The following is a 16,523-nucleotide window of genomic DNA, read 5'->3' as shown; positions in this document are numbered from 1 at the left end:
CTAAACTAACGGCGCGCTTGTTATGGCCAATTATATCAATATCATCGGTCATCGACAATGCTAGAAGTTGTACACTCTTATAGAAGATGGTACCTTCTCTATTTAGTTCTACAGCTCGAATTATTTCCTCCAGCAGTAGATTGAAGAAGTCGCATGAAAGGCAGTCGCCTTGTCTGAAACCTCGTTTGGCATCGAACATTTCGGAGAAATCCTTTCCGATCCTGAGGGAGCTTTTGACATTACTCAACGTCAGCTTACACAACCGTATTTGTTTTGCGGGAATACCAAATTCAGACATCGCGGCATATAGGCAGCTCCTTTTCGTGCTGTCGAAAGCAGCTTTGAAATCGACGAAGAGGTGGTGTGTGTCGATTCTCCTTTCACGGGTCTTTTTCAAGATTTGGCACATGGTGAATGTCTGGTCAGTTATTGATTTTCCAGGTCTAAAGCTAAACACTGAGGTCCCATCAGTTTGTTGGCGGCGGGCTTTAATCTTTCACATAATACGCTCGATAAAACCTTCAGGAGGCTTATCCCACGTTAGTTGGCGCAGATTGTGGGATCTCCCTTTTTGTGGATTAGGCAGAGCACACATAAATTATAATTAAAAAAGTTTTATTATTTTTTTTAGAACGCAGACACATTAAGGTGATAGCCTAATAATCGCACTTTCTTGCAATAAAAAAAAAAACGATTGTAAATTTTAGGTATGAAATAGTACCTACTTATTTTAAGAATAGCCAGCAAGATTTTTGTAAATTTTTTTTTTATATTTTTCGAATTACAGACGATATCCGCTGGCCCTGAAAAGAAACGTCCTCCACATATGCAGTGATTCCAGCATTCTTTTGGAAACCTTAAAAAACTCTCTCTAAATAATATTGTCATTAAATGACTAGTAGTCGAAAGTTAAAAATTTGTCTTGAAGGAAGTTTCATTTAACTCTAAAATTTAATAATTTACAATTTCAAATTTAAAAAAGGAGTTTTGTGAAAACACACATTTTATGTTAAATGATAGAGTTGAACACACTAAACATGTTACTCAAAAATTTGTTGAAATATTGTTTAAAAGTTTATCACGTTATTTTTGTAGGTACAGCCGTTCGAAATGTGAATTTCATTTATAATTTTGCTTTAAGAACAACCCCTTAAGAGCGTAAATCATGAATATAGCGGCCAATAGCGATCGCTACGTGACAGCCAATGTTAAAGCTTCGTTTCGTTTGTGGATATAAAAGCTCATCAAACAATCAAAACTTCAAAGCACACCAAATGCTTAAAGCAATTTTCTATACAAAAATAACAACACAATAGCCAAATATAATCGGATTGAAATAAATAATTTGTTAACAATTAAAATGCATTACTTTCCAAATTCGCTTTCCTAATGATTTTCCATTTCATTTCGCTTTAAACATAAACACTGCACTTAAGCAAGTTAAACTATTTAATAGAAATTTATTCAGCAGATTAAACAAAAAGCACTCTACTTAAAAGCACGAATGCATTTAGTTAGTTTGAATACACTTTGAGTGCAACTAAGTTGTATTCGAAAATAATTCGCCTAACAAATCCACAAACACCAACGCAAATCTACACACACACACACACACACACACATACGCATGCAAAGAAAAACACTAGCAGAGCAATACGCAACAGAGTCTTTCATGGAGACATTGCATTTATTATAACAGAACTTCAGCATTTCAACATTCATGCTACACCTACTACAATAAAAGCAACAACTTGTATTGTTGGAAATAGCGGTGGAAGTGAGTTTGAAGCATTTTACTTAACATTTGCAATGGGTAAATCCATTTCGCGTGCATGCCAACGACGACAACAGCAACAGCAACGATAAACAAACACAACAACAAAAGAACCATAATAACAATAATAACAACAAAAACAGCAATGCAGCGTAGAAACTTAGAGTAAACAATCACCAACACACACACACACACACGCGTGCCACTTGCCGAAAGCCAAAAACGACAAAGCGCAGTGCAGTTACAGTTACATAGCGACATTCTATTTACGAATATGGGAACAAATGCATTTCATGGCACAGCTGAGCTGGCGTGGCTTTGTGTAGGCGAATTGCGGTGCATTTGTAACATTTTGCGAATTTCGAATGCACACGGCGGCGCGGGTCGCTTGGCACAGAGCAACTGGCTCTCCATACACACATACATATGAACATATGAAGGTGTGTATGTACATACTTGTGCGCATAAACAACGATTGTGCTGGGGCGCTTAGCAACCGTTTTAAATACCCACTTAGCTGAGAATTAAATTTGCAGATTTTGCTTGCAACAGCAACGTTTGGCGGTGTGTGCGTGCAACGTATGTACGGTATATTTGGCTGTGTGCGTAATGCGACAAACAGAAGCGGTGGTCCTGTGTTTTGGTTTTGTATAATTTCCGCTTCAATGTTTGCTTTGAAAATGCGATTAATTGCGAAAAAACTGGCATGGAGCGTGAAACAATACTCGAGAGGATTCTTAACAAATTTTAATAAAGGATTTTAGGACTACTTTCTATCTTCTTTCCGTTCTATACGCAAAATTCTTCTGAGTTTATATTTTATATATTTTTAATTGACCAAAAATCTGAGAATTGGACAGTAGCGTTGTTGCTGTTGCTGTAACGGTTACCTAACCCCTGCTAGGATGATAAGGATTAGATAAGTGGTCATCGAGGTCATCCAACCTATGTATGTTTGATAGGTCTGGGTCGATTCTGGATAAGTTGGAGTTTAACCTGCTATAGCTGCACGCGGGTCACTCTCGATTTGCGAAGCAACTTGAGCTCTTCGTCTGCAAAGCGTGGTGGTTTGACTACAAGTACGCCATTCACTGAAAAAGAGTCGGTGAAGGTGTTAATGGCTTCACTATGAATAGCGGTCAGTGCATGGCTGAAGTTTATTGCGTGCGAAGTCAAGTCAGTGTATTGTTTTATGTCGTCAACGTAGTTGAAGACGGACCACTTGATGCTCCTAGGAGAAGGTTCGCTACTATGACTGCAGGGATGATTTCTGAGAAAACACCCCAGCAGAAACTTCTTGGAGAGGAGTTCACTATGCTCCTTAACTGCATACGAACCTCACTGTGCGGGTGTTCGATGGTAGACATCAAGAGACATCCCGTTGTAGTCCAGAGTGCAATATTCAGACATGTCTGTAGCTTTCCTCGCATTTCATTGCATCTAGATAATATTGTAAATTTAGTTTCTTCACAATATATATTCTGAATAAAGCCACTTGACTATATTCTTCATTAGCGTAGATACCGTTTACGTGGGTATAGCCGAGCTTAGCTACTTGACCATACTTTTTTAAATAATAAACCGAAGATCGGTTATATCTAATAATAATGAACATAAACTGCACTACAACATATCTACGATTACATAATTCTGTTAAATTAAACATTTCTCGCGGAAGAAGTTCAGCTGAAAAGCTCAAGTAAGCTTCTGTATTCGTATACATTTTATGTAAAAGCTTCACATGGTTGTAAGCTGAGCTGTCATGCAGTTTTTTTCAGAACCCTCAAAACTTGCTCAAGCTACATGAGCTGAAAAGCTGCGGTAATAAAGCTTTGTTCGTTAGTTGTGGAAAAGCTACAAGAGGTGGGTTGTTAAAATGGAAAAAAGCTTTATTCAGATGCTACTTTAAATTCCACAAAAGCATTTACATATATGTACTTCAGTGAACTTAATTTAATTGCTATAAAAGCTCTAACAGCTTTGTGAAAAAAATTGTATGCACTTAACACTTTGGTAGTGAAATATATACTCAGTAGAAACCTTTAGGAATAGGAAATTAGCGCTTCAAACGCTTCATCGAACATTTACACCTGAGCACCCTGTGTCTAAAAAACTTTATAAGTGATGGCCATTTAATTGACAATGACATTAGATTGGTTCTGAGGATAACTTTGTCACAAAATTGTACCAAAATTCGCAGTGGGGACAATAGTCGTATATTATTGAATCTGAATCAATTATGACTGCACAATATTTTTAAGGATTTCCATTGGTTGATGTCACAAGAACTTCTGTATATGAATAGGTTAATGCACATTCCAATTAAAATTTGGAATCTGTAGCGAGTAAATATTTATCATAAAATAGCAAGCTTCAAATTTACAAAATGTATATTGAATGAAAAAGATATAGCTTTAGTATATTTAATATTAAAAAATCAACGTCATAAAATTTTGAATTTAAAAACAAGAAAAAACATCAATAATGGTAGCAACGAAGCTATAATGCCCTTCATAGATACATTTCTCTTAACATAAAAGAGTTTGAAACAAGATAAAACGTCTTTTGGCTTCAGTACAACCAAAGTTACAGGTTTTTCTTCAAAAATAAAGAAGTTTTAAAACAAGTACTTGATTTTGATCGTTCAGTTTATATGACAGCTATATGCTAAAGTGGTCTGATACCGGCGTTTTTCCCAAATAGGCAATTTTTTGGGGAGAAAACGAGATGTGTAAAATTTTAGATCAATATCTCGCAAACTGCAAGCCCAGTGCATGTGTATATATAAAGTCTCGATGTTTCCTTCTGGGTATTACAAAGGTAGTGGCAATATTTATATACCCGGTGTAAAGTATAAAAAGGAAAAGCAAATAATTCATCTGAGCGAAAGTAAATTTTTAAAATGGTTAGTCGTGTCTGACATTTTATAAAAACATACAAACGTAAAGAAATACTTGCATACGCAGACATTTCCACCATTTCCTTTGAGACTGGCAAATAAGTGGCAAGACATAACTTTCTGTTTACCCAAAAGAAATCGATATTTATGCTGAAAAACTTACAACTTTTGCATTAACGGACATAAATACAAACACACACACACACATACACATTAACTATAGCGCAAAAGAAGGTGTGTGTTTCCTGCCGCTCAAGAAAGTACTGCGATTGCAGGTACAATTCATATCTTATATATATTTTGATATTTATATGTGTGTTGGTTTATGTGAACCACTCAAAACTAATTTCCAAGTAATCTGCATAGTTTAGAGCACTTCCACTCACTCTCGTTTGGGCAATTTATCAAAGCAAAATGTTTTTGCGTCGATTTTTCATTATTCTTGAAAAGATATGAGACTGTGTATCGAACATTTCACAGAAGGGTAGAGAAATAATGTTTATGGCATTTCTAGTATTTTACCTTGTATATAAGCTTTGCAGGTGTATATGTCGAACTTCATGCTAAATTTGTGGTTACTGCTTTGATTTACTTAGTTTTCAATGGAAATTTTAATTTCTATAACTATAAAGCTCATACGAAGAGTTTAACAATTTTTTGAGAAATTTTTAATATTTAAAATTTCAAATATGAATCGGAAGGGGAGTAATTCCAAGTACAAGACTTTCTATAATTCTGAAAAATTTGCGTATTTTTTTATTTTGAACCAGTGTTCAGCAGCCTACAGAAATAAGAATGTATTTACAAATATTTATGTGTTTGTCTGTGCAATTCTCGTTTTGCCAAAAATCGTGAGACTTCCTCTAACCCCTTCTTTTCTCATTCGTTTTCAGCTTGCTGAATGTTTTACAACCGTTTATCATCGAATTAAACACTTTGAAACTTCACTCACAACACAGATTTATATATGCAATATGTACAATGTATACTATATATGTATATATATAGATGTGTATACATATATACAAACTAAGTAAACAAGTCGCTTTTAGCAGTTTTGGTCAGTCCACTCCAAATTGTATGCAAATCTCAGCGGAGATTAACAACCAAGTTGAGAACAAGTTTGTTGTTGTTGTAATTTTTGATGTTCCTTTTGTCGCTGCTGAAATGTGTTGGCGGCTGGTAAATTCTTTGCAAACTTTTCATTGTTATCATTATCATCATGATCACCATCATTATCATCTTCTTCTCCATCGTCTCTTTCGTACTCATAGCTAACATCAGTAGAAATATTATTTGGTGTCTCTTCTTTTAAATATTTAAAAAGTTGGTCTGCTGACTACTTGGTCCGTGTCTCTTTCATCCCAAGGGGAAGGCAAAGTCGCACTGCCGACTGTGCGAGTAAAGGATAAAATCTGTCTAGTATTAAGGCAGCAAAGAGCACAAACAAAATCAATCATGGCTTGTGAGGAAAGATATGTAAAAACTTCGGAAAAATATTTTGAAAATCTAGTCGCTTCAGGGAATGTATGCACCTAGATAAAAGTACAAACTCTACAGGAAATTTCAAAATTCGATTAAGAAAACAGAATTTGAAATACTATCTTTTGAAAGCTACTACTATAACCATATATGTATATACAGAGCATGTTATTCATACAGGCCACATTTAGTACCCACAACAGACCGCAGATTTTACTCCTATAACTTTTTTCTAAAGGATTGATTATAATAAAAGGCTTATGCCAGCAATCCTTGGAAGATTCGGGACCTCAAAACAAACAATAGTAAAAACAATATTGATATACAAACCAAGATGATCGTAAAGAAATAAGGACAGCCATTTGATCGGTGCTGCGGTTAAAAAATAGCTAAAATAATTTACATAAAATATATCATAAATAAAATAAGTTTTTCTTTTCCAAATAGTCAATATCTGCCTAGCAATGAACTAATTATAATATTCCTACTGAGCCTCCAAAAACTATTGTTGAATTGCATATACCATTGTATGTGCATTTGTCCGAATTTTCTTCTCTAACATGGCATTCAACTTAATGCTTCTTATATAAGCAATGCTTAATATTCACACAGCTGTAATTCGATTCAATTTCCATACAGTAATCGCAATCCCTTGAATTCACAGTGGCTATTTGCTTCGTAGCGCAATATATTTGGCACTCAATTTAAAAGTTTGCACTTGCTCTTACTTGAGGCTACAATTTACGATCGAATAAATTATCAGGAAATTTCAATAATTTGCGATAGAGCCGAATTTATTGAATATTTCTGTGGCGCTATCTGATTTGAATTCGAGGCACTTAATTTAATAGTTCTAAGTAAAAGTTAAATTTGAGAATAATAGACAATTTCAAGTTACTAAACTTAATTATACCGTTTACTGTGTCGGAATTTATAGAGTTTAAATTTTAGATTATAATAGAGTGTAGATAATTTGAAGCAATATTCGGAGATATTCGTTTGAATTAAAGTAAGTAACTATAACAAATTGTTTGAAGTGGCAGATGCAGTATCAAATTTAGATTACCAGTACTAAGGTATTAAGGATAATATCTACAGAGAAGCAATGTTCGATGAAAGTAATAATAAGAAATACGTAGTTTATTCTTAAAAATATCGCAGGAGTCGGCAGAGTTGAAAGTCAACAGCCGTCAGATGAGTTCAGTATCATCATAAGCACTCTTATCTATGCCAAAAATTTATTGTTTAATTAAAATCGAAGAACTTGCTGAATAAGCTGAACAAGCATCGGAATTAGTTCAGGAGGTGCTATGTAGATAGCATCCAGAAAGAAACATATTTAAATGCTGAAGAAATTATTAGATGGATAGATAAGAGTGCAATCTCCCCAGCTCAATTATCGCTAGATTTTGATTAACTTTAATAAGACTTTTTTAATCTTGCTATCTCGTTTCATTGTTGCGTTCAAACACTCAATGAAAGCACTTATTTCTGTGAAGCTTTTAGTAGATAGTCATTGAACGTTTAGTACCTGATATACATATTTCAATGGTTGTATGTCGGGTCTCTGATAGAGCTAGTTGTTTACACAGAAAGTATAAAACATCTTCCTTAGTCTCTTCTAATTTGCAGTTGTGTAAAATATTATTACAGGCAGACCTATTTTAGTCCTTAGTTCTTGGCCATATATGATGCGTTATCATCCATTTAGCTGAGATTTACATCTATTCTGAACTATTTGTTTATAGTAAGTTGTGAATCAAGCTCCCTCTTTATCGTTTCAAGCGAACATGGTGTTAGCTCCACCTCGGATTCATCTAAAAGGGTTTCTAGCATGGTCAAATCGTTGACATTATTGTGGCGGCAGAGTTCTGCCGAGTTGACAGTCTTCGGGCGTATAAAAATCTGGGTCCGTTCCGTTACGTAGACCCGACCGTCGTGGGAACGGATGGTTGCCGAAAATGTACTTTTTGCCAGGAATTCAAATTATGGAAAAGTAGAGTTGACCTGCCAGTGAGTTAAAAACTTGCCTACATTTATAGAATACTTCCGCTTGGAAGATGTCAGCTGAGTTTGGTACACAGATACGAAAAGAGGTCGCAAGATCTTTGGATTATATACCTGCATTTACTTCGCAGTCAAATTCGGTCCGTCAGTATAAATTGTGATAGATCCTTTTTTGGAAATAATTATTACACAACAACAAGATATCGATATGTCCATAACTCTTGCGGTTCCAACCGCCAAACTCCCTAATTCTTATAATAGGTCATACAAACTTTATTTATTCGTCTTTCAAGTTCATTGCCATTTAACGGAGAAACCTGAGTGAGGGAAGAAGTTGAGGTATTTTGTTTTATTTGAACAACATTAGTTAAGCTAACTGCATTTAACACCTAGTGTTTTTTGTGTACGGTTTTCATAATCTAAATGAATGTGAATATGAAAAAATATGAAAAGCAACACTGATATCATTAAAACTCGTTTTTTTTGCCACTAATTCCTCTCCACCTCCCTCAAGTTGAAGTAGTATTGCGAACAGCGCCACCACCTGCTAAAGCGAGGAAAGGACACCTCCTTGAGAACTCGGTCTTCTTACGTAACTTATCACCTCATATCGGACAATTTCTGTTAATCAACCATTAGTGCATGTATTGCAGTCGATAAGGTATCCGCTTTGATTGATCTTACCATATGTCTATATCCAGTAACCTCTTTATGACCTTCACCATGAAGGAGGTGAGGCTTATAGGTCTTAAATCTATAACATTATCATGTGTAGTTTTGCTCGGTCTTGGTAGGAACACCGCTTTGATTTTTTCCAACTTGTTGCAATGTAAAATAGCTGGATACTGGTCTTACCAATAAATGATTATTTAACGCAGGAGGTTGATGCAAAATGCAAATAGAAGAATCATTGATTTTACAAAAGAATGTTAATCTCAAAAAGATGGTTGTATTTGCTAAATATTAACAACGGGTATGTCGTTCCCGCTAAAGGTAAACAAAGGGGTCATTGACCTAACCGTAAGATGTTGACCTAGCAAAATGTTAACAAACAGATCAACAAAGATCGCAAACCTCAGAAAAAGTGGTAGCTAACAAATAGCTGTTGTATCTGCTAAAGTTAACTTAATCACCAAAGTTCACTGACTTCGAGAATAGTGGTCGATCTCGCTACATATAAAGAAAGACGTATTATTGTGGGGACACGTCGAGCTATTTTAGTCTCAGTTGAAAAAATTGAGGCGTCTATATGCTTTTAATTTATGATACAACGTTTGATTTGAAAAAAAGTTAGCTCCAAAAACCACCCTTTAAAATGAACAATCGTATCAATGAAATTCAGTTGCAATTTTATGTATGTAAGTATATTTTGTTCAAACACTGTAGTTATTTTATTTATACTGTTGAAATGCTTCATCATTATTCTTATTTTCTGTGTTTTCCAAATATTTTCTTTTTCATATACTTGTATATACATAAAACCTATGTACATGCACTTGTTTGTAAATATTTGCCAAAATGCGTTTAACTATTTGTTTGTTTGTTGGTGTTGTATTTACAACACTGAATATGCATATCTATTACATGCTTGTTCGATAATTGTATGCTTTTCAGTCCAGCTGAGTTTTGTTGGCATTGGAAAAGTTGTTTGATTTTTGTTTGTTCGGGTTAAAACATTGAATTTACAGAAACTGGGTTTTCATTACGGTTTTTTCTTTGAATTCAATTCTTGAATTCTTTGAATTGATTTTTTTTTCATTTTATTTTATATTTTCGAACAGTAAATTGAACTTTGCTCTTCAATAGACTTTACTTTTCATTTACATATAATTGCTATGCGATATCTTAGTAACTTAATATACATATATAACTAGTTGTTTGTTGTTGTAGTACTTAATTTGAGCAGGTATTTTAAGTCTTTCAGGTTTAAGATTTTAATAGAATTCAAGCCTGCAGAAAACAATGCTAGTTTTGAAATTTTTGTATTTCTCTTTAAACATTTTTTGCTGAGCTAGCACTAGAGATTTATGATACTTAGATGTAGTTTGTATTATTTTAAACATTACTTTTTGCCAATTAATTTTTTGTGAAATTTTTTTTATGGTTTTTTACGGAAGTAGAAAGCTTAGAGCAATAGTTTTACATTTATACAAACATACAGCCGTGAAGTTAGATTTATTTTATAATTTTTTTATTTATTATTTTACAACATTTTATTTTACATTTCATTTTATGCTTCATTAAACATTCTTATACTCAAATAAATTAGTTTTTATTTTCACTTATTGTTTTATTATACATTTCGGACATATACTTAGACTTTTACCTTATTTGTGTTGAGAGCAAGCGTGCTAATTGGCATACAAAATCTAAAACAGTCATGAGCCTTTTCAGTTTTAAATTTATAAACTTAAAATTTAACATAATTTACAAGTTTTATATTAAGATTAGTGATAAAAAATATTTTTAAAAATATTCAACCAACTTCAACAAGCGATTTTCAAAATTTATTTGCACCAATAAGCCTATGCTACGAGTACTCATACATTATACTTATGCTTCCAAGTAGTATATATTACCAAATAAATTGATATAGCTTTTGCTCATATGTCTCTGTTTACAGTTATACTTTTTTGAACTTTACGGTGACAGCTCGGCCACAAGTTGATATAATTTCTTTGTGTATAGGTATTTGCGAAGGTAGCAGTTATATACTAAATTTATATAAATAACTTTGAAAAATTAAAAATAATTATAAAAAAAAATTAGAAAAAAATTTATTTGATAAAAATGTACAATGATAACAGCAGATAAAAATGTATGTCACACACATATAAATATATACATATATATTTTTTTTTTAGTTAAGAACTATTTTCTACTTAAATTATAATTTTTTTTTTCATTTTTTTTCTAATAAATATTTTTTTTTTAATTTCCTCAACTTTAATAAATTAATTCTTACTTAAAAATATTCTTAAAACTACTTATTTTTTTTTAATTTCACAAACATGCAAAAATCACATCGAGAATTATTCAACAAAAATTCAACAGAATACATCGTTTCATATGTTCATATTATGTATGTATATGTTTATACATATAATAATGGTGTATGTGTGTAAATAGATGATTTGTTTCTCTTTTTTATTTTTTATTTTTTATCTGTTAAAAATATCTCTTCTTTTCTATGTATATGATAAAATCACTCACTGTTACTTACTAAAAACTCACTCAATTTCTAATTCCTACTCATTTCCATACGCCTGTTAGCTCACTTCTAAACTAAACTAATGTGAGATAAGCTTCGTGCAGCCCCCAAGCAAGATACTCTCTAACGCTCTCATGCGTATATCACCGAAGGTTGGAGTATACTATATTCGTTTATGACAAATTTGAGCTGTCAAGTTATGTCATTGCTGGATAATTGAGTAGAATAGTCTAAAAGAACTCAAAACTTGTATGCTTACTATTCAGAAACACTTCAAGCATTGTGTTACTTCATTAACGATGCCTACCAAATCGATCTTAGCGAAAGGTCCAACGAATAAAAAGAAGACGAACCTCTGCAAGCGATAACCATAACCTCAAAGTTGTTGTTCATAAGTCCTATTACAAATATTCCAAAGTGTACTAGAATGGTGTACTCCAGTATTTTAAAGGTTTTGGAAAAAAAGCATCAACAAGGATCCTTTTAAACTTCATTAATAAATACCATTTGCAGAGTAATTTTTACAGAGGATTATCAGAATGTTTCTAGGGTGCCAAGTCACAAAGGCATCGACAGCTATGATATAGTAGACGCTATTACTAAGAGTTGTATACGACCGTCAGCCGAAAACATGACCGACATTGGTAAGCCCATGCTTTGTCCTTACGACAATCTGGACAAGAGCATGGCAAGGAAGCTCGAAATGCGATAGAATGATCTACCGGGATACAAAACTGCAAAAGTCATATGAAAAAATGTAGGTCAGGAATACACTAAGTGCCTTATCGTTCTTGATAGAAGCTACCTTAAAAGCATGATTGGAAAACCCATTGGTTACAGAATGGAACTAACAGAGTGTGATAGCTGCGAGAAATGCCAGGAGCGAGGCACCAGTAAGCATTGGATCTTCTCTTGTGCACTTGGCCTACATTGGCAAGGTAACGCCTTAACTATTTGGTGGCTTACGGTATGAGGCGCTGGAAGAAGTAGCGAGAGTGCGGCCACGGAACCTATAGAAACTCGCATCAACAGCTGGCATCCTTAATGATGACTATTGCTCATGAACTACTACCTAATGGACTCCAACTGAGACCGCTAAGGAGCAAAAATGGTCTATGTGTAGCGCATTAGCCGACCAGACTAATCTAACCCAACCTACCGTAATATTTTCTGAAAATTATGTATGGGAATACAAAATTTTGAACCCACTAATATAAAGCTTTACTCAGAAAGAAGTAGCAGTAAAATTCAACAAGTGGATCAATTACGAAAACGAATACATATTATAAGTATGTTTAGCAAATAGTATAAAAAGATTTCCTTGACAATACACGTTTCTTTCTTACTTGGCTTCTAATAGATACTCCTAGGGTTTTAAGCTCTCTCTCAGCATTACTAATTTCCTACCCATTATATTCAAACAAATTCTCTATCACTTTCTTCCACCTTAACCTATGAATTTATATGCTCCAGCTAAAACACAACCACTGCTTGTTCTTCTCTTTTATCACTCATCTCATTTGTACCTAACTACAAATCTGTCTTTTTGTCCACTTTCGCACAGCACTCGGTTCATGATTTCTTAAAAAACTAGCCAGATATGCAGCTATTACTATGTCTCCGCTTCAGCGATTTCTTCGCTTTCCAGCCGCTGGCGTCCAACTAATTTACGCTGGCGTCCCGCAGCGATCTCGTCGATGGCAAACCCTTCAGTCCCTTTTCTAGTTTGTCAGCATCGCCAGCGGAGAAACGATAACTCGTATGCCCATGTCCACCATTTGTACCAGCGCCAGCACCGCTAACGCTCAACAGCGAGCGATTCGCATTGAGACTGTTACGCTTGCTCACCACTGCCGCCTCTGCGGCCGCGCTGACCACCGATGCGCAACTGGCGCGCGATGAGCGTCTGCTGGCGAGAAGTTCGAGATGTTCGTCGGCGGCGCCACCGCCGCTGTATGCGTAATGTGTGACAGACGTGGTTGTTGTTGCACTAGCAGCGGTAATGATCTTTCCCGGCGGTGAGTCCTCTAGCGCCTCGGGTAAACGTTTATAGTCGCCACTTTGTGAACGGTGAAGTTTCCAAGAAGAGCGTCGACTGTTGTTGTTACTGGACGCACTGTTACCTCCGCCGCCACCGCTAATCGTGCTGCCACCTGTGCCACCACTAACCGGTCCATTGTGTCCGGTCGTGCCGGCAGTTGTTGTCGCAGGCGGACTGTTGCTACTATTCGAATGTGTGGACGCATTGCTCGAGAGACTGCTATTGCTGTTGCTTTGGTTTTGGCTGTAGTTGGTGTTGGAGTTCCGCCGCGTTGTGCGGTGTGCTGGTTGTTGTTGGGTTTTCACAGAACCGCCTGTTCGTTCTGCTTCGCTAACTAACTGGAAAGTGGCTGCCTGATCAGCAGATGCCGGCGTCGCGGCAATGATTGTCGTCGCGGTTGTCGTAGCGGACGTGTAGTGGTGCTCGTATCGCGAGGGTGGTGACTGTGGCATGCGTTGCGCTGATTGAACCGAGTACTTTGGCAGCTCCTGTTGCTCTTCGATGGGTTGCAGTAAAGCCTCCGTCGAGCGACAACAATTACTACTTTTACTCACGGAATGTTTCATTATCCAACGATAATCATTGGAATTCTCATCATCCATCACGGCGTACGACTTGCCGTTGCCACAGAAGCTGTCGCCCAGCAAGCGTTCATTGGAGCCGGTAACCGAGCCGGGGCCTTCGGCGGGCGATATAACCTCCTCGATTGTATTCAATGGCGATACTTGTAGAGTCTGCTGTTGTTGTAGCAATTCAATTTCAGTCTTTATCGCCGGATCAATACCCAGCAGGCCGAGCACCAAACGTGGATTGGCCAATACAAAACGTTCGAAAACGGGAAAGTCTATCTTATAGAAGTCTGTTTGTGTAGCGCGCGATATTTTCGGCACTTCTGGCGCAGCCGGCGAGTTTGTCTTGGCGCTACCAGTAGCACTGATGCCGCCACCAGCATCAACAGCAGCTTTACTTCCTTGCACTGTCGCACCGCCTGCAAAAGGCAGTTGCATTTCACGTCCCCAGATTTCAGGCGGATGAGAGGACGAACGCTGCAGTGACATATCATCTGTGCTACTCGCCACAAAGTGCATGGTGCTGCCCATACCCACTACGCCACCAACGGTACCACATATATTGGGTATAGAACGTGCAGGTGGGAATTTGAGACTAGCCTGCGAGGCCATAGTCGAAAACGTCATCTCCTGTAGCGCCTGTATGGCATTGCGCACTTCCAGACTCAGCTGCGCCACATCATTGTGCAGCGTCGACACCTGCGAATCCAAACGTTCCATCGAAGGTTTCTTTTTTATGCTGTGCACATCATCATCCCCATCCTCGCCGTTCATATCCTCATCCATGGAGCCGGTATCCAAACTTGATGTTATATTTAGTGAACGTTGCCGCTCCACACGCTCACGCAAGGTTATCAGCGAACGTCCACGCGGATGTAATTTCATTAAGCGTGGACTATTCAAACCCAGCAATGGTGAGCGTCCATGCAATGGTGATGGTGTAGTAATGCTGTGATGTGGTGAGGCGTTCGCACCATTTTCATTATCATCATCGCCACCATCGCCGTCCTGCTGGTTCTCATCGTCTTCGCTTATGCTTGGCAACGGAAATGATGGTCCTATTTCTGAGTCCTGACATTCATAACCTTCACGTAAGTTGAATGTAAGATCGTGTTGTATATCATTGGCAAACTGTTGCTGGTATTCCGGATAGAGACGCAGCACCTCAACCAAGCCGCCCATATGCACGCACTTCAGATCGCAATAAGTGAGCGCCTGATGATGATAAACAGGGAAAGAGAGAAAAATTGTGAGCATTCATTACTTCAAGGGATATTCAAATAAAATTCTGAAATGATTTAAGAATGAATGATAAATATGGCTGGCGTCTTGTTGAATGAATGGGGAATGTTTGAGTGAAGAATTACTATTAATATTTAAACATAAAAAACTGTGTTCATAGTTTTACTATATAAACGAAAAAACGAGGAATAAGTGAGGAGAAAATAAAACAAGATAGATAAATATAAAAGATCTGTAAGTGTTATCCATACTATCGCCTCGGAAAACGATCTTAGCTCTGCTTAACCTTCATACCTTAATATTTGAAATAATAAGTGTAGTTAAGTTCCAAAAAAGCATTGGTATGCCATATACCAATAACTTGTTATCGAAATGATGGGCGAGGTTTTCGTTGAAGCTTTGTGAGGTCTAAACTACTGCCAACTTGAACAGTATAGATCAGAACTTCGGCAAATTTTTTTTGAATACCGATAATAACATTAATTGATTATCATTTCCAATTATTTTCTACCACTACTATACACATACTCAATAAGATCATTGGAAAAAGTCTCCCAGTGGCAAACTTATATTGTCTAATGAATTCAACAAGACAAACAAACTCACCATGTGACGGACTTTTTCTAGGACAATTAATCCAATCTGTTAATTCTTAAATTGGCAAAGAAATATCTAAACTTTTGTTATAAAGTTTTTCCAAAAAGTTTCACTGTTCCAAAATGAGAATACACAACCATTACCTATGACTTTATAATATGCTTATCTACATATCATAGGGGGACCATTAAACACTGAACCACTCACTGCCTACCCTTGCAACCCACATTATGGCACATTATACACCGCAAAGCCAGGAAATTAATGTTCATCATACGACAACGTTCACTTCCTGCCATTTTCCGGCCTCTTAGGGTATAATTGACTATATTTAAATGATATCAAAGTGAGCTGCGACGGAGATACAAAAAATTTAACGAAAGTTTCTGATACATTTTCGTATTTCCTTTTCTTTTTGCAGAGAAGAGTCTTAATGGAAACTGACGTACTAAAAGAAATACGCTATTTATCATTTTTGTTACAAAGTAGCGTTTATTTACATATACTTGTATAGAAAACAATTTTTTCGGAATTGTGGTGCTATCCTAAAAACTAAGGTCGTCTCCTCAACGGGAGCGGGTCAGAGTTCAGTCGCTAAAACTAAGACAGAGTCGACTATTTTTTTTTTTGTTTTTACTGTTCAATTTTTTTTTTGTTTAACTGGAGACTTTTGTTGAATAAAATAAAAGAGTGTTGCCACC

At 36.2% G+C, this 16,523-nt stretch overlaps 1 protein-coding gene across 3 annotated transcripts in view; it reads right to left on the bottom strand.

Moving 5' to 3' along the window:
- Window positions 1-9,499: 9,499 nt before the first annotated feature.
- Window positions 9,500-16,523, bottom strand: part of LOC126757577 (potassium voltage-gated channel subfamily H member 8) — a 191,078-nt gene continuing 184,054 nt past the window's right edge. For all 3 annotated transcript variants that reach the window (XM_050471589.1, XM_050471587.1, XM_050471588.1), the window contains one exon: window positions 9,500-15,198. In XM_050471589.1, coding sequence (XP_050327546.1) covers window positions 13,036-15,198 — 2,163 coding nt within the window. In that variant the 3' untranslated portion in view covers window positions 9,500-13,035. The remainder of the gene's footprint in view (window positions 15,199-16,523) is intronic.

Source organism: Bactrocera neohumeralis, chromosome 4, assembly GCF_024586455.1.
Source record: "Bactrocera neohumeralis isolate Rockhampton chromosome 4, APGP_CSIRO_Bneo_wtdbg2-racon-allhic-juicebox.fasta_v2, whole genome shotgun sequence".
NCBI classification, from domain to species: Eukaryota; Metazoa; Arthropoda; class Insecta; order Diptera; family Tephritidae; genus Bactrocera; species Bactrocera neohumeralis.
Note: the sequence above shows the minus strand (reverse complement) of the source record. Positions and strands in the feature narration are given on the sequence as shown.